Consider the following 23,203-nt stretch of genomic DNA (forward strand, 5'->3'; position numbering starts at 1 on the left):
CTGGATTTGGCTGTGTGTCCAGGGAGACTCTCTTCCTCTTTACCAATGGAAAAATACAAAAACCCCTCCACGTGCAGCTTTCACGTGGTGAGAGAACTTGGTAGGCTGCTGAACAATTAACATTGAGGCATGTTTACAATAGAGTAAACCCCTTTTTCCTGAGTTAAAAATCCACTCAGAGGCAGGTGAAATCCAAAGAACAAAAAGAGAAAAAAAACTTTATTCAAAATACTACAGACTTAGCTTGAGTCCAAAACGTTTCGGTGGCCATTATAGAGGCTTCTGAAACGTTTCAGCAGCTGAGGCCATTTTGTTTTCAGTGGGGGGGTGCCCTTTAAGGGTGGGGGAGGGTGCACTTACCCCTCCCACCGCTTTTCCCCCACCAGCGCTTCATTTTTACTGAAACCCATGGGGCGGAAGTGTACCTCCCTGCTGCTTCTCCCTTTCGTCGCCATTACATACTGGAAGTACCAGTTGTGCGTGCGCGCATCTGTATGGCAGACAGACCAGCGCACATGCAGCCGGTACTTCCAATGAGTTATGGCAACGAAAGGGAGAAGGGGCAGCAGGGAGGTATGCTGCCGCCCCATGGGTTTCAGTAAAAACAAAGCGTCAGAGGGGGGGAAGCGGCGGGAGGGGTAAGTGCACCCTCCCTTGCCCTTAAGGAGCCACCCCTGCTGCCACCGAAACGCGGCTGAGCCATTTCAGGCTCAAGCCTACTACAGAGACTACTTCAGTCTGAGACTTTCTCAGCTTTCAGTTACAGGTAGCAGAAACACTCAGTACTTGCAAGAATACTTTCAAAGAGCACTCCAGCTAGTATTTGGAGTGGCACACTTTAAAAATCATGGTTACCCAGTTGCAAAGATAATTCAAAAAGCACCCCCAGTTGCAAAGAACCTTTAAAAGCACCTTTACAGGATACAGAGACTTCTACAGAGCCCTGGTTGAATAAAAAGGGCTCAGGTTCAATTCCTCTTAGTTAAATTACAGATAAAAACACTATAGACCAATTGTAAAGATTTGCAAAAGCACAAAATCAAAAGAAATAGAATGCAGGCTACCTAACACACGGTTCCCTGGCTAAACCTTTACCCAAAGCCAAAGCCCTTTACTTCCTTTTCCCTTGAACTCACCCCAAACTCCAGGAGATAACTCAAGTTTCCTGCAATCCTTTCTCTCAAAGATCTGCAGATGTCCTTCCCTGAGAGAAGTCTAGGCTGGTTGTTGGCCATGAGGTCGCCAGACTTCATGGCTGGTACTCACAAAGCATGCTCCCCATCTTCTCTCATTGCCATCCTGGCTCCTTCTGAGAACAAAGACCCCTTTCACTTCCTGCCGCCAGGCCCCCTAGATTCCGGTCACTGTGTGCTGTGTGGCTGATCCTCAGAGGTCCCTGGCTGTCAGGACAGGGTTCACTTCCGGTTCACTCTTTAGGGTAAGGGAGGGCCGATTGCTACAGAGTGTAATTCTATTTTAAAGTATTTGGCTCCGTTAATAAGAGTTGTCTCTCAAACTGCTTGTGTTAATGTGAGGTTTGATCCATTAATGCTTTTATTGGACACTAATTATCTATATGCCTCTAGACTACTTGTTTTAAAAGCTGTCAAGCCAGTTCTAGCTCAGTAATGGAAAACAGCCATCCATTCCTACTATTAAAGGGTGGCTAATTAAAGTTTTGGAAATTATTAAAATGGACTTATGGACATGATTAATCACATAAATGGATCATCACCACTCTGGTTTAAGTAGGAGAAAATGGACTCTATTTATTCTTTACTGGAATAGATATTTTGATCATATGAGGACTGAAAGGAATATTTTTTGTAATTTTTTTTTAATTTAAAAAATAGACAAGAAAAGCAAGAAGATTTTTTCCTTTTCTTTATGACTGAAAGTATAGACAAACGTTTTGCCATGCTTTGATTAAAATTTGGTAAGGCCATCAAGGGCCAGACAAAACTATTCTGGGGGTCAAATTCAGTCTGTAGGCCACCAGTTGGCCATCACTGCCCTACGTAGTTTGACAAGAGGCGGGGGGGGGGGCACAAAGGAGGGCCTAAGCCTCAGAAAGCTGGCTTAGGAAAAGAAAAGAAAGTGGGAATGAAACTATAGGAACCTACCCAGTACCCCAGGTGAGGCAGCTAAAGGAAATAGTCAAGTAAGATGTTTTGCACACCTGTTCAATATGTTAATTTGTGAGCAAGCATCCTGAAAATATTTGCAGGTTTCCTGGGAAATGCATGCAACATCAACCCAAAGCACTTGCTCTGGAAAATGCTTTCCGAGAAGGGACAATGGGATGGATCCTGAGTCTCTGAACGTCCTCTCTGCTGAACTTCTTCAAAGTTCACCACATCTTATGAACACCACAAATCTGCTTTTGAATCAAATGCCAGCTATACTAGGTAAAGGACTATGAGTAGAACAAACTGCTATGACCTGTGCTACAAAAAAAGAGTTAAGGATTACATACATCATGCAACATTTAAAGGACACACTTAAACATGCTTACTCAAAAACAAACCCCGTGGATTTCAGTGGGATTTTCTGTGGGACAATCCCAAAGATTGTCAAAGTCCATGAAGGTAAGGTTTGTTTGTTTTTAAGGGGGATGATTTTTAAGGGGGGGGGACTTCAGCACTAGGGCTGAGTCTACAGAGTTCCTCTAAGCATATGCAAAGAATGTGAAAAACATGCCTTTTCCCTCACACTTAATACTGTAATCACAACCAATTCCCAACTAGGATTAAAGAGAAGAACATCCATAGCAGAGTACGGGTTCATCAACTGCCAGGCATTCTACACATACTCAAGGGCACTTTTCCCAGGACCTGATACTGAAAAGAAATTCCAGGGCCCTGGCACAACTGAAACTGTACTATGAAGATGTGTGTGTGTTTGTCAGAACATGACAGAAAGGGGAAAGGAGAAGTGGGTGGGTGAGTGAGTGAAATATGTTTAGATAAAGTAATCAGAAGACTATTGTCATTTTTAAGCTACAAGGAGAACTGTCCTCTATCGTAAGAAAAAGTTTAAAAGCTTATGATAAGCTGAAAAGCAGCATATACATATTTTAAACAATAGTAATGTGTGAGTTTCTACATTTATTCAGTTGACCAGGAAAACGCTGACTCGGTCAAGAATATTCATATGCACTTTTGAACAAACAGTTACAAGGCAGTTTACATAGCAAAAGGGATAAAAAGATGGTCTCCTGTCCTAAAGGCGCTCAACATCTAAAAAGAAGCAGAAGAGAGATCACAGCAACAACCCCCAGGAGCGACACTATGCTGCTGGGTTGACTAGGGACAGTTGTTCTCCACTGCAAAATAGAAGAGAGCATTCATTTAAAAGCTGCCTCTTTGCTCAATTAGCAAAGGAATCTATTTGCAAGCCTGACTGAAAGCATCTCCATCATGGATTAGCCAAACAGTTTCTCTAAAACAGCAACAGACCATATAACAAAGATATGAAAATAGTGACTAGACCCAGCAGTTAACCCAAATGCCAACTATGCCCCCATATCCACATAGGCAAGACCATACAGGACTCAATAATGTCAGCTATACTATCAGGGTGCATCTTCCAATGTGATATATATCCTCTGCCAACAGTATCCTTTTGCTATTCACATAGGGCAAACAGGTCAGTCTTTACATAAAAGAATAAACCAACATGAATCTGACATCAAGAACAGCAGCATTCAGAAGCTAATGGAAGAACACCTTAATCTTCTTAGGACTCCACTGCAAACCTGCAAATAACCATTCTTCAACAGAAATACTTCAAATGAAAACTCCAGTGTGAGATAGCTGAATAAGAGTGTATAATGATGTTTGACCATATTCTTTCTAGTTTGGTGTGTTTCTATCACATTACAGAGTAAATCATTTTGGCATTGCTAGGATGATGTTTTTATCACCCATTACTGATGTTATAACCTTGAATTACAACCTTGCTTATCTTCTATACTTTGAACCTTCACATAGAATTGTCACAGATTAAAGCTTATGCTATGATAGATTTGACGATCTTTCAGATTCCACAAGACTTTTTGTTGCTTTTGCTAAAACAGGCACAGCTATCCCTCTGGAAGAAACTAGAGAGTGTGATCTCAATCCAGACAGAGAGTCAGGCTTACCCAGGTGGCTCAGGGCATCCTTGTCCCATGGCCAGATAGCAGCACCTGCCAGATCCTCCCTCACAGAACTGGCAAAGTAGACATTGAGGAAGTGAGTACTGTTCAGCTTCAGTGCCTCCTTCAGCTCCTTCACACTCATATATGCACTGCAGGAAAGAAGTAAACAACAATGCAAATAAATTGTTATTAATTTTTTTTTAAGCATTTACACTGGGTTTCCCAGTAATCCTTACAACAAGCTGGGGAATCGGATAGAGCTGCTGCCAGTCAGAGGAGAAAATACTGCACTAAGTGAATAACGCTCAGTATACAGCTTCATACTAAGTATTTCAGGTTCTCGTCATACGATTCAAAGCTACTTCTCCTCTGAAAGCAGCTCTAATTATCTAGAACCCATATCTTTGTGACACAAAGGCTGCTGATGCCCTGGCACAAAGTGTCTCAGGCAGGGCAGGGCAGGAGACCAAATCCCAGCAAAGGGGCAAAGGATCCTTGTGCATCAGGGCTGGAACCTATTACACACATTATTTCACATACTTCAAGTCTACACAGCTTGGTCATGACCCACTAAGGTGAATGAGCCCTTCAAGTACCTATTCCTGAGGTAGCTCAGCTTGCAAGCAGCTCTTGAGGAGACAAGCTCAGACTAGGGCAGCTTTGCCAACAGGAGTTTACTAACAGATCTCAAATGGGTTTTGTGTGGAGTTTAGCAGGGAAATGTGTGGGCGCACAAGCTGCACCCCTTTATCACAAAGGAGACACCCAGCACAAGAAGGTGAATACTACCCCACTTCTGTAATCTTCTTGGAGGACAGCGCTTAAAACCTTTAATGAGCTGACAACTAAAGCTAAGACCTACCTTTCAAGTAAACAAGCTCTATATATTCTAAATAGACAATAAAACCAGTTATGAAGGTAGAATGCCAGGAGAGGAGGGGGTGCTTCCCAGTGTATTGAACCGAGTGTTGCACGTATGACCATCTGCCTGCAGGAGAGAAGTCGAGAGTGTGTGCTCAGTGCAAAGAGCTTTTGGCTCTCAGAGAACAAGGTTGTTCCCTCAAAGCCAAGGTGGCTGACCTGGAGAAGCTCAGGAACACAAAGAAGTATGTGAATGAGACCCTCAGGGATGTGATAGAGGCATCCCACACCCAAGCTGACAGCTCCTCTACTGTCATGGAGAAAGAAGGTCTCAGTGAAGGAAGACATCAGTCTGAGGAACAAGGTAATGTTCCCTTCGAAGGGATCTCTTTCTTATGTCTCATTTCTTGTGCCCATATTCTCTCGCACAGAGGATACTCCTCCAGGGATTAGAGGCCTCCTAGTAGTGTGTGATTCAACCAATAGGGGCATAGAGGGTTAGGATTTGATAGTTAGGGGCATAGGGTTAGGAAGACTGCACTATGACTTCCCTGCCTCGTGCAAAGGTTGCGGATGTCTCGCAGTGTCTAGATAGACTGTGAGGGCAGTGCTGGGGAGGATTCAGGTATCGTGGAGTACATTGGCACCAACGATGTTGGGAAATGCAGTCGGAAGGTCCTGGAAGCCAAATCTAGGCTGCTAAGTAGCATATTGAAGTCCAGGACCCCCAGAGTAGCATTCTCTGCTCCAAGTGCAGGGCCAGCAAGACAGGTAGCGCTGAGGGGTCTCAATACGTGGAGGAGACGGTGGTGCTGGGAGGACAGCTTTAGATTTGTTAGGCACTGGGATACATTTGGGTGCAAGAAAAGCTGGACTAAAAGGGACAGGCTCCACTTGAACCAAGATGGAACCAGACTGTTGGCACTTAAAATTAAAAAGGCCACAGAGCAGCTTTTAATATAATACCTGGGGTTTTAATAACAGGAAGTGGGTGGTACCTGGTTCAGCAAGCAAAATCCCCTAAAGTGCAAGAGTGCAAAGGTTTCAGTTAAGTCACAAGAGTAGAACCAGGAGTAGAGCAGACAGAAACACATGACAATTGGTCAAAAAAGTCAAATGACAGTAAAGGAGATAGCACACACCAATACCAGGTAAGAGACTCAGCATATAGATGTTTATATACCAATGCTAGAAGCCTCCAAGCCAATATGGGTGAACTGGAGGGCTTGGTTGCTAATAAAAATATAGATATAGTGGGTATAAATCTATGCCCATAGATAAAAACTTAGATATAGGGAACTTGGTGGAATGGTGAAACCAGTGGGACACTGTTACTCCTGGTTACTAACTCTACAGAAAGGACAGAGAGGCCCGGATTGGGCGTGGAGTAGCACTGTATATTAAAGAAGGAATAGAATCCAATAAGCTAGAAAACCTAGTACAGGAGTCCTCCACGGAATCATTATGGGTGATAGTACCAGGACTGAAAGGAAATTTGTTACTAGGGATATGCTATTGCCCTCTGGATCAAAACACTGAGTGTCTTGGAGCTGGAGAAGCCAATCCAAGCAAATCAGAGAGGCGCAAATCAGAGAGCTCTGTGAAAGACAGAGCTGTAATACTGAGTGACTTCCATTACCCTCACATAGACAGGAAATTCATGTATGGGTATCGATAGAGAGGCCACATTTATTGACTTGCTAAATGACTGTGCCTTAGAACAGCTGGTTACAGAACCAACCAAAGAGAAGGCAACGTTGGACTTAATCCAGAGTGGTGCCCAGAACCTGGTGCAAGATGTAAGAGTTGGAGAACCATTGAGGAGCAGTGACCATAGTGTGATCCAATTCAGCTTATATGCAAGTGGAGCATTGCCAAGGAAGCCTGCCCAGCACAGATGCTTTGGGCTTCAGAAGAAGAAACTTCTCCAAAATGAGGGGACTTGCAAAAAGGAAGCTGAAAGGGAAAATCAGGAGGGCCAAATCACTCCAGAAAGCATGGAACTTATTCAAAACCACAATATTAGAAGCTCAATTGGAATGTACACCAAAAAAGAGAAAAGATACTACCAAGTTTGGGAGGACACAAACATGGCTAACAAGTGAAGTCAGGGAAGCTATAAAAGGGAAGAAAATTTCCTTCAGAAAATGGAGGTCCAGCCCAAATGAAAACAGAAAGGAACATAAACTTTGGTAAAAGAAATGCAAGGAGACAATAAGGGATGCAAAAAGAGAGTTTGAGCAGCATATAGCTAGAAATGTCATAGGGAATAACAAAAACTTATTTAAATATATCAGAAGGACAAAACCTGCCAGGGAGGACCCTTAGACGATGAGGGCGTGAAAGGGATTATTAAGGAGGATAAGGAAATTGCAGAGAACTGAATTAGTTAGTTGCATCTGTCTTCATGGCAGAGGTTACTGACCATATTCAAGCATCAATCCCCGCTAACCTGGCAAAGAGGCACCTTTTAATGTGGTGATTCTCTTTATTTAGCAGGGGGAGAGTAACTGGCCCTATCAACCCCCAGCACAGTACCTCCAGTGACTGTTACTGGTGTCTGTCTTATGTTTCTTTTTAGTTTGTGAGCCCTTTGGGGACAGGGATCCATTTTATTTTATTATTTCTCTGTGTAAACCGCCTTGAGCCATTTTTGGAAGGGTGGTATAGAAATCGAATCGAATCGAATGAATGAATGAATGAATGAATGAATATACCCAGAACTGAGTTTCTCAGGCTTGGAAGCTGAAGAATTGGGCCAATTTGAGGTGACGGGAGAGGATATTCTAAACTGTCTTGAAAAATTAAAAATTAACAAACCGCCAGGGCCAGATGGCATCCACCCAAGAGTTCTGAAGGATCTCAAATGTGAAATTGCTTTTCTCCCAGCAAAAATATGTAACTTGTCCCTATAATCAGGCTCTGTACAAGAAAACTGGAAAGTAACTAATGTAACTCCCATTTTCAAAAAGGGATCCAGAGGGTATCTGAGAAACTACAGGATAGTTAGCTTAACTTCTGTGCTGGGTAAATTGATGGAAAGCATACTTAAGGGCAAAATTGTTAGAACAGGCCTTGCTGAAGGAGAAACAGCATCGCTTCTTGCCTCACTAACCTTTTGGAGTTCTATGAGAATTTCAACGGGCATATTGATAAGGGTGACACAGCATACTTGAACTTCCAAAAAGCTTTTGATAAACGTTCCCCACCAAAGGCTCTTGGGTAAACTTAGCAATCATGGGATACGGGGACAGGTTCATGTGTGATTTGATAACTGGTTGAAGAACAGGAGGGTAGGAATTGTGGTTGTGCATTTTGGGTTTTTCTGTTTTGTTTTTGGCCCAATTTTGAAACATCCCCATTTTGTTCTTTGTTCAAAATCAGCCAATCTGAAACACTCCAATTTTGTTCTTTGTTCGAAATTGCAAAATCCAAATCCAAAACATTCTGGATTTTAAAAAATGGCCCTGGAGCAAAACTAGTGGGTGGGGGTAGTAAAGCTACCACCCAAATTTCAGAGGAATTGGGCAAACGGCTGATATTTGGTGAATTTTTGAAGTTTAAGATTTTTCCCATAGGGAATAATGGAGGTTTCAGCAAAAGTATAGCTTCACGTCGGGGGGGGGGGGAGGGGGTGGCCCAGAGCAGAGTAGGGTGGGTGGTAGTGCCCAGTGGCGGCAAGGAAGCTGCCAGAATTATTTCAAAGGAATTGGATAGAGGGCTGATTTTTTAAGATTTAATGGAGTTTACGCATCTTTATGGTTCTTCCCCATAGGTAATGATGGAGGTTTCAGCAGCCCCATAACTGCACTTGGGGGGCACCAGGGTGGCCCAAAGCGAGTGGTGGTGTAGAGCACATAGGGTGCCAACCACCCCCATGGGTTGCTAATCCATGGGGTACTGGGTTCTGTTGTTTCTGTGATGTTTTGAGTGTAGATTTTCTGGTAGCATATGAGAGTGGATTCATGGTTTGTCGTTGAAAATCTTATATGCTACCAGAGAATCTACAGGCTGGGCTCAGGCTGGCAACAAGGCAGCCATAGGCAATGGCATGGCATCTCTCAAGGGGGTGAAAAAAACTCTTCTGGAACAAAAAAGCAATGCAGCAGATAAATCCATTCCCAGGCTGGCATGCAGTAGCCATAGCAGGCTGGCAGGCTGGACTCAGGCCGGCAACAAGGCAGGCAGGCATAGGCAATGGCATGGAATCATCATGGCAACCTGAGGCATGCCATGCAATACAAACTTGTTCTATCTCTCTCTCTTCAATGAGGCAGAAAGGCAGAATGGCAAATGAGTAACTAACTTGTTGAATGAATTGAAAACCCCTCCTTGAGCTCCCCCACACCCTTGCCCCTTCTTCGACCCTTCCCCTGGCCAATGTGGGGTCAGTAAAAAGTAGCAAGAGGCAGAAGAGCCAATGGGGAACAAGGAGGGAATCATCAGCAGGTCAGCCCATGCTTTAGGTCACCGATCAGAAGGCTGGAAGGGCAGGAAATTCAAAGAGATGTCAAACACAAAATGGAAACTGACTCAGAGATCGCCACAAAATGGAGGTCCAAAACAACAAAACGTTTTGTAGCCGAAACAGGGATGTTTTGTTTTGTGTACAAAACTTTCGGATGTGGAAAATGGGTGTTTTGTTTTGTCTACAAAACACCCGAAACGGCCCATTTCAAGTACAAAATGTTTTGTACCCAAAACATTTCGCACATCCCTAGTAGGAATAAATGGACAGTTCTTACAGTGGAGGGGGGTAAGAATTGAGGTCCTCCAGAGATCTGGGGACCAGTCAGGGGCGAACTGTCAGTAAAACAAAGGGAGAGAATCTCCCTGTCTGTCTCCTGGTCCACAGCCTCTGAGGGACCCCCAAGGCCAGTCCTTGCCTTCTCTCCACAGAAAGGATTGTCCGAGATAGTGAAGGGAAGCAGGAAGGGAAGAGGTGCCTGAGACTGTGGAGACAGAGTAGAGCCGCCCATACCAGAGACTTTGTTGTCTCTCTTTCTGTGTCTTTTCCCTCCCTGCTCCCTCAAAAACAGGTGAGTGAGACCATGAGAGCAAAGGAAGAGATGTTGCCTCTGAGATATGAAGTCCTTCGTACTAAACGCTCCTTTGCAAAAGGAAGGTGGTGGTGGAATTCGCCTCGTGATTAAGGGGATGGCGATGAACGTGTAGGCTGAGGCTGATTTTCGGGGGAAAAAACATCAAGGTTGTCAGGGAGGGGAATCAGAGCAGCTAAAGATGATATGATGTGAAATGCTTCAGTTCAAAAGGATGTGGATATTTTATATGCCCTTTTTGATATTAATAACACTGAATTTTGTTTGTATATTTTTAATGTGATACATTATTTATATTACTGTTCATTTTAAATGAACAAATGAAAAATATTGTGTTTTTTTAAAAAATCCCACCATGCTACAGCCCTGACAAAAATTGTTTAGATTGAAAGAGAAGCTTCCTTTAGAACCTAAAGAAGGGGAAGAGAGCCGGTCTTGTGGTAGCAAGCATAAATTGCCCCCTTGTATTTCACAAAGTTGAGACTGTTGTATTATTTGGTTCTGCTTTGTTTACACCTTGTAACTGTAGTCTCCTGTCCTCTGTTAATCTGCTACACTATATTACACACGCCCTTAATGTTCTTCTGCAGCAGAGACATAGGGCCAGGAAGAGAGGAAGGCAGTGAGGTCCCCTTTTTAAAATCTCATCTCCTGGCCCAAGCCAACCTAGGTATGCCCCTGGGACCAGTGCTCTTTAACTTGTTCATAAATAATCTAGAAACTGGGGTAAGCAGCAAAGTGACCAAATTTGTAATTGACACTAAACTATGTAGGGTAGTGAAATCCAAAACCGGTTGTGAGGCGCTCCAAAACAATCTCTCCAAACTGGGGGACTGGGTGACAAAATGGCAAATGTAATTCAATGTAAGCCAGTGTAAAGTGATGCATATTGGGGCAAAAAAAAAAACTCCACCCCAACTTCACATAAACAATGATGGGGTCTGAGCTGGCAGTGACTGACCAGGAGAGATATCTTGTGGTCATGGTGGACAACTTGTTCAAAATGTCAACTCAGTACATGGCAGCTGTGAAAAAGGCAAATGCCATGCTAGGGGTAATTAGGAAGGGGATTGAAAATAAAAATGCTAATATAATAATGCCCTCATACAAATCTATGGTGCAACCACATTTGGAGTATTGCGTACAGTTCTGGTCAACGTATCTTAAGAAGGACTTTGTAGAACTTGAAATGATACAGAAGAGGGCTAGCTAGATGATTAGGGGCCTAGAGCACCTTCCTTACAAGGCAAGGCTACAGCATCTCAGGCTTTTTAGTTTGGAAAAGAGGCAACTATGGGGAGACATGATAGAGGTGTACAAAATTATGCATGGAGTAGAGAGAGTGGATAGAGAGAAATTTTTCTCCCTCTCTAACAACACTAGAACTAGGGGGCATTCCATGAAACTGAAGGCCAGAAAATTTAGGACCAACAAAAAGCATAACAAAAACCACCAAATTAAAGTACTATGTAAGTTCTATGTTTTTAGCATCACTTGTCAGTGAAGTATAAGAAGTTCTATCTGTGGGTTAGACACTTCCATCCAAATATGCCAGTTATCACTGGATGTTGCAGTCTCCAAGTAATGAACATGTACTATCCCTAGAAAAAGGAAAGGGGGAAAGGTACTATTAAGGCATGATTCAAGGCAGACTAGCAAACCACAATTACCAGAAATAGAAAACATTCAAAGGAAATTCATTCAACATTCTAGAGCTGCTCAGTAGTAACAATTCTTAAAAATAAACTTGGTTCCCATTCTATGCATATCTTGGAAAACCCATACCAAAGCCTTGCAAGTCATCCAAATTCCATGAGCTAAGGTCAATCATGTTTGGAGGGATATTCCTGCCGCCTCCTAAAGGAGACATTTTTCTCACTGCCGCCTGCCAGTCCCTTGACAATAGTAAAATATCTCTCTCTTTCTCTCTCTCCTTAACTCTTCATTATAAATCACCCCAGCTTCTTTCATTAAAACGGACCAAGCAGATTTATGGTGATCCAAAAATGCAGAGAAGCTAAATGCGAGGAATGGGGGGAAAGTCCTTCAACTATAGTGGAAGAGCTACTACAGACATCCAAGCACGTGTCCCCCACCCCAAGACTAAACAACATATAATAGAGACCAAAACAAGTCCAGAACAGTCAACTCCCTCAGGCTTCATCTCTTGCTGGTGTCTCCACTGGTGTTTTCATCTGTCATAAACATGCATTAGTGCCAATGTTAAATATTCCTCTTTCTCAGCTATTCATTCTTATCTCTCAGGCTCTCTCTCCCTCAACCCCGCCCCCCCAGAATGGCTCCGAACTAGAGGATTCCACAGCAAATTATATGCACATTAACAGATAGCTGGTTGTTATATGTCATACTTTGTTGTTATACTGAGTGGCAGCCAATGCAAAGGGGAGAAGGGCCCAGCAACAATGCTTCCACTACATACTCAAATATGGCAATGATCATGAGTCCTGTGTTATTTACAAAACACAGCATAAGAGCATTCTAGTTAACATTTGTCAGGTTCTGATCTCTGATGAGTTTCACCCAAATGTCTTTCAAAGAAAACACAGAAGAATGATGCTCATTTGTCCCTTGATCCAAAGAATCAAGGGACATGCTATCTAAGGATTGCCGCCTGTCCAAAGTTTTTAAGTATTATTCATATTTGAGGTGCTTTGTCTATAATAGGAAGAACACTTGGTATGAAGGGAGTTTGTCCAAATTTATTTATTCTTTATTATAGATAAGCAAGATCCCTTCCCATAATAATAATGCCTTCAATGAACAGCTAATAACAAATACTACATTCGCCACTTTTACAGACTGAATGAATATACATATTTTCTGTTGATATTCTGCAATATATACCGTATTAGTTTGGTGCGATGTGGGTACATAGGATCATTTCCCTCTGTATTTTAATAAAACAATGGGCTGGATCTAGACTAAGTTAGTCATGACTAAGCACCACTGAAATAAAAGAGACATGACTAAGTTAAGTCCCGTTAATATTGATGGAACTTAACCCCAACTGTTTTATTCTGGATCTTACCCAGTGTGTCTAGATACCCATGAATATACTGTGGTCACAATAAAGCCTTTAATATCCAACTCAGTTTGCCCACAGATGTTGTAAACCACTGAACTATATCCATAATATCCCAGGTTAAAAAGGTGGCTACCTTATGCCACATTCAGTTCAGCAGCATTCCCTTTTTACCAGCTAAAGAGACCAACTGCCATCTTTCTTCTTTTTCATATTTGACAAATATTACCATGTCCTACTCCTGAATCTTCTATGGTTGCCTACAGCTCTGTAGAGGGAAATGTAAGCATTGACTGAAGCTCTAGCAAGGCAATATATTCCCAGTTCTGTCAGAGCAGCATGAGGGGCAGCAACCAGAGAGTTCGTCATAATTAAGCATCACTGAAATCAATTAGAAAAGTTAGCTATGACTAACTTAAGTCCCATTTATTACAATAGGACTTCGTGACTAACTTTATCTGAATACTTCCCTAGGAAAATTTTTCCCTCATACTATTAACTACTAAGAGCTCAAAATGTTTTCCTCTGGAACTGTCCCCAGAAAGAGAATGTGAGAAGGCCCATTGGTAACTGATATCAATTTGAAATCCTCTGAATTTCCAAAACCTTAATTTTTGATCAGGTCTCTCGTAAAGGAGAAGAACTTCAACGTTCTTTCTCACACAGCAACACCATAAACCACCACCTCAGGGAATTGCCTGGGGAAGTATGGCTTCCACACTTCTCAGTGATTTCCCTCTACACTATCTATTCTCTTGCAAAAAGAAAAACCTGAGCATTTTCTACTTTGTTTTACTCCTCCAGTGGCATTGCTAGAGAAGGGGAGCGGCTTCCAACCTATCTAGACAAAGAAGGAAGAGAGAGGGAAGAAAGTTCCCTCCTGCATACTTCACCACTTCAGGTGTTTCTATATAGGAAGAGGATTATGTGATCAGAACTCTCCTCAGCATAGTAAATTAACCCTTGCTGGGAAAACATCAGCATCAAAGGAAGTCCACACTAAGGGTTAGTATCACAAAGTAGCACCCTCAGGCAGCTGCCAAGGGCTTGGTGCCTCGGGGAAGCCCACAACCTGAGGACTTCCCTCCAACCCCTTCCCCACTCTTCTCACCAGAAAAAGAAATAAACAAGGAAACTAGAAGATTCCATCATTAACTGAGGGCAAGATTGCCCCAATCAGAGAGATTTCACTTTCAAATTACTACAAATCACCACAAGGTTTCTCATTTCAGCTTCAGCTGTTCTCTTCTTTCCATAATGACAGAGAATGGGACCAGGGCAGGGGAGAGATGTATGCAAGCCTTGCATGGTCCAGAGCCCATTCATGTCTCCCTCTGCAGACAATCCCAGCGGGGGAAATAACATCCGCAGGGTGGATTTGATTTAAATCAAACTGATTTAAATCACAATTTAAATCACTAGCAGGGTGGATAAAAATAAAAAAAATCCGATTTAAATTTTTAAAAATCAGATTTAAATTAAAAAAAATCCGATTTAAATCAAAAAAATCAGATTTTTTTGATTTAAATCTGATTTTTTTGATTTAAATCTGATTTTTTAAAATTTAAATCAGATTTTTTTTTATTTTTATCCACCCTGCTAGTGATTTAAATCAGTTTGATTTAAATCAAATCCACCCTGCAACAAGGCCTCAGATAATGAGGAATGCTGCTTCCACCTACTATCTGGTTCAAGGCAGGAGAGGAAAAAGAGAAATTAACCTCTGAAGCAAGTGGACAGGTTCTAGCTATTTCACGGAGTCCGGGTATTCTTACAAGATTTTATAACTGCTGTGACGTAAACAAAATAACTCCCTATTCCTAACAGAGCAAAACAGGAAATAAAAGGTAATGCTTACTTAGACCAATAACTGATTTTAGCAAGGAGAAAATGGGAAGGGAGCTAAAGGACGCTATCTATACCATGCATTCAGAGAAAACGCTTCATGGTCAGTAAGGGATGGAAGGTATAGAGACCAACTTCTGACCAAGACCTGGATATATTCCATGCAACAGTATGAATCATGCTGAATTCTCTGGGCATTGCTGAAGACACAGCAGTGTGTAATAGCACAAGTATTCCACTGGAAGTCAAACATTTGATGCTTTTTCCCTGTGGACAGATGGAAGGATTGGAGCAACCCTCCAACTGCACCTCATGAGTAGCTGGAAAATATTCGAGAAGCAGCCAAGTGCAGAACTATATTTGTACAGGACATAACAGATTCTGGCTGGCTTTTTCAGTCCCTTGTGGGTTCCCAGTCTGAAAGGAAAGTATTATTTCCATCACTCTGCGGACAGCGGCAAGACTCCATTTCCCAGAACCCTGCTGAGCAAGCCAGGATGTAATAAGGAGGGGATTCCATAGAATAGCACCTAGTAGCAACTTCCAGAGGCCTTTAAGTGGATAGACAGGTATTTGTGTGTCAGTGAAAGGAATTCAGATCAGTTTAGATAGCACTTATTTATCCAAATCACATGTAACAGGATTTCAAGCTGTCAAAAGATGAATCTGAAGGAAGATGAAACCTGGATAATGAAACACAGTGATAGTTCTAAGTAAGGCCTGCATAAAGGGTCACCACTTCTGATCATCGGGGAGGAAAGGATTCCCCGCAAGCTTCAAAAGTCTGCTTTTGAATATATGCAAGATAAAATTACAACAAATATGTTTATATTTTGTTGTGGTCATGTTTGCACATCTTGTAATAATCATATTCTCTAAATGCCTTCAGTTTAAGATTAGAATTAAAGCTCCTAACATTTTTTACTTGTAGTCCACAAGGTATGGAAATTAAATGTTAACCTCACTTCCCAGATCAATCATTTGATAGATCAGATGGTGATTCATGCAGGAGTATGTGCTGAATGTGTTGGTACACAAATAGCTTTTACTGTAAGTCAATTACAGGCCAGTTAGCCTAACATCTGTACCAGGTAAATTTATGGAAAGCATACTTAAGGACAAAATTTAAAAACCTTTAGAAGAACTGGCCTTGCTGAAAGAGAACTAGCATGGCTTCCACAAGGGCAAGTCTTGCTTCACTAAACTTTGGAGTTACCTGAGAATGTTAAGAGGCATGTAGATTAAGGTGATCTGGTTGACAGTTTTCAGTGAGGCTTACTTCCATGTAACTAAACCAGATCATGGCCTTCACCCACCCACAAGCGGGCGAGAGCAACTGGTCCTATCAAAACCCAGTACAGCATCCCTGCAGTGGTTATTGCTAATATCTACCTTGTGTAAATTGTATCTTCTCTCTCATCCAAGTCAACACAGGATCATGGAATATGAGAGATGATGCCACCATTAGGCAAACTGGCTACACAGTAGGGTAGAGAGAGGAAGCACTGCAACCTTTTTCTCCTAGGCTTCCTCTCTTCCCATGCTCCTCTGTAGGGATGGACAATGAGGTCACTGCAAGATAGGAGGAGATAACGCATCCCTGGTTGCCTAAGTCAATCAATCAATCTCTTTATTTCGGTCAGCGACCAGCATGAGATTAAAACAAATGTAAAAGAGAGGACAATCAAACTTCTATTGCAAACAATAACACCAGATACATTTTAAAAAGTCATCCTCAGCATAGATCAGGATACTAAAAATACTACTAAAATAATTGGAGATAAAAGAGGCAGCAGTATTTCCTACTGATGAGGCTATTACACAAAATCAAAACTCAACCAGTTGCCTTCTCGACTCCTAAATCTGAGGGGGGTTAAACAATTCAGAAGCTCTGAAAAAAATTGTCATTAAATTTACAGCTGATATACAGGTGATACCAGTACCTGCGTGCCCACCTGCAGCTAGCCACATTGTGGCTACAAGTTGCTCTGGCCTTAGATCCATCGCCTATTTTCCCATTACTAAATTCTTCCGCAAACGAAGGGCTGCACTGCAAAATTTAGCTACCTGTCTGGTAGCGCAGGAATTGCTTCCTTCCAACAGCCTGTCAGTCATCTGAGGAGAATCAAGACCTAAGTGCCTAAGTGAGAGGGGATGCTTTCCACCCTCATTGTGGGTGAACATTACCCCTGTTCACAGGCTCCCAGACACATCAGAAAAGGGAGGGCCAACAAACAGGGCTCTAAAACTGGGGCAGCCCAATTCAGCTCAAACCTACTTCTAAGGAAACCTGGAGAAGATCAGGCTGAAAGTCTCTTATGCAGCATGTGTCCTCCTTTTTTCCCATGGCCATGGAAATATTTATGGCCATGGGAAAGAAGGAGGGAAAGAGAAAAAGATAGGTAACAGAAAGAACATACATCGGTGATGGATGTGGATAGGAATAGGCATTGGAGATGGTTGGGGAAGATAGGAGAAGAAGAAAGATATTCTCACAGCCTGCTAATTAGGTGGCCTGGAAATAACAACGGATTGGGCATGCTGGAGTGTATTAGCTAAAATACTGGCTACAGGCCTATAATCAAATTGACACTGAAAGTTGATATAGTTGCTCTCTTAAATGAAAGGAGACAAAAATAAAGAAAGTTCACTACATTGTAATAATATTTCATAACAGCAGAACTTTGGAATCCAATTTTCCTATATTTGTTTATGTAATAATATATATCCCTCCTTTCCACAGCTAATCAATGTTCAAGGTGACTAACAACCAATTAAAATAGAAACAACTAATAAAGCAATGTTGCAGCGGATTACCAGCCTTACTCTCAGAGCAAGCCCATATGAGGGTAAGAAAAATGCTGAATCATCGGTTCTATGCTTTCCGAGCAAAAGCTTCTCCCTTTAAACTTTCCTGTACTTCTGGTAGTTTCAAAAATGACTACCACCACCACTCACTTATCAACAGAGCTTAAATCCCACACCCCAGGCTTGGGTGGAAATCCCACGGAACCTCTCCTGCTTATACTACTGGAAAAGTATACAAAAACCTTCCATGTGCAAGCTTACACATGGTGAGAAAACTAACAGCTGCTGAGCTCCTGAAGCATGTGTGTGCACCAGAGTGAGACCCCCTTCCAGCCCCCTTTCTTCTGAGGCAAAAATCCAATCAGAGAGGCTTTTAAAATGCAAAGAACAAAAAGGAAAAAAGCTTTATTCAAAATACAACAGACAGGTCCGTCTGAGGCTCTCTCAGCTTTTAGTTAGAGGTAAACAAAAGCAATACTCAGTGGTTACAAGAATACTTCAAAAAGCACCCCAGATGATATTGGGGAGGCATACTTTAAAAATTGCGGTTACCCAGGTGCAAAGAAAATGGATGTAAGAAAATACAAAAAGTCTTTAAAAGCTTACAGTATTTTGCAACAATCTGGATGGATGAGTGAAGTCTAGTGTTTCTTAGTTTCTCTTAGCTTAGTTGCGTTACAAGTAAACAATAGAACAGGTTCAGGGATATACAGAGCACACAAAAGAAATGTAAGTTTCTAATGTAAAACTTACTAACAGACTATTCCCTAGGCTGGATCCCCCTTTCTTTGAAAACTCACCCATCACCTGATGAGACTCAAGCTTCCGGCAATCCTTTCTCTCAAAGATCTGCAGTTCTCCATGGCCACACATCCTGCCCTCACCCACACCCTGCTTCCTTCTAAGAGACCTCCTCCTCCTCCTCATGGCTCTCTAGGTCCCACCCACCTTGTGTGCTGGTTGGCTGATCCCTGGAGTTCACCAGCCTGTCAGTCAGGATAGGGATTACTTCCAGTTACCTCTTTAGGGGAAAGGAGGGGCTGGTCAGTGGCTGATAGTTACAAATGTAAAACAGACTTTTTATTTAATTTATGTATTTATTATTACTCTATGTAAACCACTTTGGAAACTTCTGTTGAAAAGCAGTATGTAAGTATTTATTGTTGTTATTTTCACTAATTAATTTGTATATAGCAGGGATGTTGCCCAATTCTTCTGCTTCCAGAAGCCAAAAGGCCATCTAGCTAGTCACTCTTTCACTGGGCTCAGGAAATCTCCTATAAGGTCAGCTACTGGCTTTTCTCTCAGACCTTTCCAGAGGCCCAATGGGTGACAAGCACCCAGCAGGTAGTCTCAGTGGTAAGCTTCCCTCTTACTTTGAATCTTCTCTGCAGCTGAAGACAGACATAATATTAAAAAGGAGCTCAAGGCACATTCTTCAGATGTGCTGCCAACCCCTCTTAACAGCTGAACTGACAAACCAGCATGCCAGCAAACATCACTGGCTCAAAATGTCAGTCTTGTTCATCTCTACTCCCCTCCCTCATACTCCATCTGGGGGAAATTAACAGTGGCCAGATACAAAGGAGGACAAGGCTCCCATACCATTAATCATTGTTTAAAAGAGGGATTACAAAATAGGATGCTCCTCCCAGAGATGCTATATTTTTCTGGCAACTATTCACCCACGTGAGAAAGACGACAGTGGCAAGATTTCACGTAGGTCAACAAACTAGTTTAGTAAGGTGGTAGCCCAGTGGATGAAAATGCAGTATTATTTTAAATTTAGAATAAAAAGCAAGCCTAACTGGAACTTCTCTACTTGTTGCCAGCTGGGTGCTCTTCTTTGGTGGAAGACAGCAACTTCCAGATGCACTTATAGTGCACAGCTGGGAAAGACCTCTTAGCAGTGCAAACATCTGTCCAAGGGAATCAAGGAGTGAACAGTTGGAACTAATTAGCAACATAAGTTCCTGGATTTCTGTTCTGAGCTTCACCTCTACATCACAATAAGCAACAAAAAGTGTATGCGCGCATGCATGTACACACACGCACACACACACTAGAGCCAGATGTTTTCTTCTGAAGCCCATGGCTGGCAGTGAGTACCTTCCGATAAAACCTCTCTTTTGCAATGTCTGGTATGTTGCAAACACTTTGATTCTTTCCCTGCCAGAGTTCCAGTTCTGATTCTGGCTGCTGCTTTGAGTCAAGGTGGCAGAGTAGGGTGACCTAGTGCAAAGGATCATGGTATTTCTGTATCAGTTGCATTGAATTCCAGAAAGTACAATTTTTCTCATGTCTGCCTCACAATCTACCCATGCAAATACTCTCTTTTACACAACTATTAAAAGGTACAGGAATCCTGTTGTTCCTCCCTTCTGGTCATTACCTTAAGGCAGAATTGATACTACACAATGAAGTGCTCTGGACACACTGTCAACTTGAATACCCACAACTTACCACTTTGATTCCCAGCTGGCTGGCTGTGGTTCTCAAACTCTCTGTCCTTTCCACATCCACAGCTGAGGAACCCCTGAGTATTCAGAGGAATCAGAGAGACAATTCTGGGGTGAAAGCCAGTTCACCCTGCGATTTAACCAGGTGTATTGAGCTTCACTGGAACTCCACATGGACTGAGAATACATCCCTTGAACATACCTAAAACACTCCTATGTTTGCATATTGCAGGGGAAGATCACTAATGTTGGGCAATCTGCCTTTAAGGGAAGCTTATCCAACATTACTGATCTTCTCATAAAGGAGTTTCTGGTAAACATCTGAGGAACTTCAGGGTTCCTGGGAATATGGTCTGAAAACCACTGTAGCAGGCCTTCCACCACCACTGCACTTCTGACTCAACCTATGTGCTGTTGCTTGGAAACCTATCTACTGCAGGGGGCACTGCACCCGTTCCTACACACACACAGACACACACATATTTATCTCCCTCTATGTCCCCACTACTATCAACAACTATGCAACAGAACCAGCAACAGAGAACATTGCAGACAAGAGATTAAAGGAAATGGCAAGAAGCCAGCTCTTACCACTCCACTGCTGGGAGCAGACACCGTGTCTATATCCGCCCCCCCCCCTTCCAGGAGTTACCAAGGATTTGTTATTTATTTATTTATTTATTTATTTATTTATTTAGGTAGGAGGAAGGCAATTAGACTGGGGAAATGGCAGAGTGGGGGGAAGAGGGTTAAAAACAGAGAGTCAAACTAAACCCAGACCTCATTCAGAAAGGTTGGAGAGGAGAGCTGGTCTTGTGGTAGCAAGCATGACTTGTCCCCATAGCTAAGCAGGGTCTGCCCTGGTTGCATATGAATGGGAGACTAGAAATGTGAGCACTGGAAGATATTCTCCTCAGGGGATGGAGCCGCTCTGGAAAGAGTAGAAGGTTTCACGTTCCCTCCCTGGCTTCTCCAAGATAGGGCTGAGAGAGATTCCTGCCTACAACCTTGGAGAAGCCACTGCCAGTCTGTGAAGACAATACTGAGCTAGATAGACCAATGGTCTGACCCAGTATATGGCAGCTTCCTATGTTCCTATGTTTTTACAGGGAGCAAACTGAACCTCAAACTAAAATCTCAACATTGACTTGAAAGTGAATTAGAACTGAACTCTCAAACAATAAAAGTGGTAACCAGTTCAGAACAAGTGTTCCATAAGTGGGTACTCAGAGATTCTTTTTCAAGGAGTGGTGAGGGCTCCTCTCTATTCCATAAAGAACATATCTTTCCCAGTGTGCCATCTGAAAAGAAGAGGAGCTACAGCAGTAGAGGTTGAAAGGAAGGGCCTAAGACTGGTGATCCAGTCTTACTGTCCAGCAGCAGCAAGACTTCCCACCCACAGAGTGTTATTGTCCAGCAGCAGCAAGACCTCAGACTCTGAGCCTGCAAATGCCTACATGCTTCTTTTATCCTAAGCAGGTTAAGCTTTAGTTACTGTTATGTTAGGATAGAGTCATAGCTGAGAAAAAGGAGATGGATATTTAGGCTGAGCTCTACTGAGTTTGGAGGAGGGGAAATGGATATGAAAGCGTGATTAATATCCACTTTACTAGTTTACTTGAGACTTTCCCTAGGTAGGCCTAAAGCTTTTTCTCCTCTGACCACAAGCTTCTAGAACTAGAGGATTCTTTCCCAGAAATACAGGAAATCATTGCCTATCACTTGCCTGATTAAATTAGCTTTGCAAGCAAAGTAATATTTTTTAAGCCAAGGCTTAAAAGTTTCTAACTGTCCATAGAACAATCATCATGTTACACTGCTAAAGAGTGAATATGACACTAACGGGGCATAAAAGCATTAATTTAAGTTATTTTCTTACAGATGTATCATGTTATCCACTTTATTTGTGTTTAAACAATCATTTAAACATTCAATAGTGAGCAGCTTAAAAAATAAATATTTTTCACAAGTTAATAGTTATTATGGAACTCATTTATAGATTCACACTGCAAGCAAAAGAGTCTGATATTACTCCACAAGAATTGTATCCTAAACCCGTTCAAAACTAGTTCAGATGATTACCAAATCACTTTTTAATGTTGGAACTTGCCCTTCCATGTGCCAATCCTTTGATCACTTTAAGAGGAATGAATGGATTAGACATTCATCAAATGCTTGGATCTCCAAACAAGATTATTATTAAGTGTGACTTAATTTCTACCCACCCTCCAATAAAACCAAATTGATAACAGCTTCCAGGCCATCCCCTTGTTGTTGCTTTCCTGGACTTCTCAAATAAAAGAGTTTCCAACTGTCAAGATCAGTGCCAATACATGGCAGCACACTTGGGCATGAGTCAGCAGCTGGGCTTGAGTGCAGAAGATCTATCTGGTTGTCAACAGTTCAAGGATCAAGGAAGTGTCCTGGTCAATAAGGCAAGCAAGAGTGTGTAACCGAAGAGGGCAGCCTGTAAATGTAGGCAGATAGTACAAGAAAAGAAAGAGCGAAGGCAAGGGCAATGAGATAAGGCAAAAAGAAGAAGAGCAAACATAGACAAGGGGAACAAAAAGATTGTCAGAACCTAGCCAAAATGTCTGGACTACATGCTGAAGATTAGCTCCTACAATGTTTAAACCATTCCTTCACACTCACAATAAAGATGGTGTTAAAAAGTAGCATTTTCCCCACTATATCAAAGCATGATGATGGACGTAGTAGAGATTCCAATCCAGTGTAATTATTTACGCATATAGAACATTGGAGTAGGAGTTACTCCAGATTAATTCATCAGGAATAAAAAGGTTTTAGGGGTAGGGGTAGGGGTGTGTGTGTGTGTGTGTGTGTGTGTGTGTGTGTGTGTGTGTGTGTGAGAGAGAGAGAGAGAGAGAGAGAGAGAGAGAGAGAGAGAGAGAGAGAGAGAGAGAGAGAGAGAGAGAGAGAGAGAGTTTTGTTAGGGAAGGGCCCAATCAGAATTGGTATCACAATG

The 23,203-nt window shown here is 42.2% G+C and overlaps 1 protein-coding gene across 3 annotated transcripts in view; it reads right to left on the bottom strand.

The window, feature by feature from the left end:
• The window catches only part of PAPPA2 (pappalysin 2), a 263,647-nt gene that overhangs the window by 197,125 nt on the left and 43,319 nt on the right, over nt 1–23,203 (bottom strand). For 2 of the 3 annotated variants that reach the window (XM_053248609.1, XM_053248610.1), the window contains exon 3: nt 4,145–4,290. The exons of the other annotated variant lie outside the window; for it this stretch is intronic. In XM_053248609.1, coding sequence (XP_053104584.1) covers nt 4,145–4,290 — 146 coding nt within the window. The remainder of the gene's footprint in view (nt 1–4,144; nt 4,291–23,203) is intronic. 3 annotated transcript variants of the gene reach the window in all.

Source organism: Hemicordylus capensis, chromosome 4 (genome assembly GCF_027244095.1).
Source record: "Hemicordylus capensis ecotype Gifberg chromosome 4, rHemCap1.1.pri, whole genome shotgun sequence".
NCBI lineage: Eukaryota > Metazoa > Chordata > Lepidosauria > Squamata > Cordylidae > Hemicordylus > Hemicordylus capensis.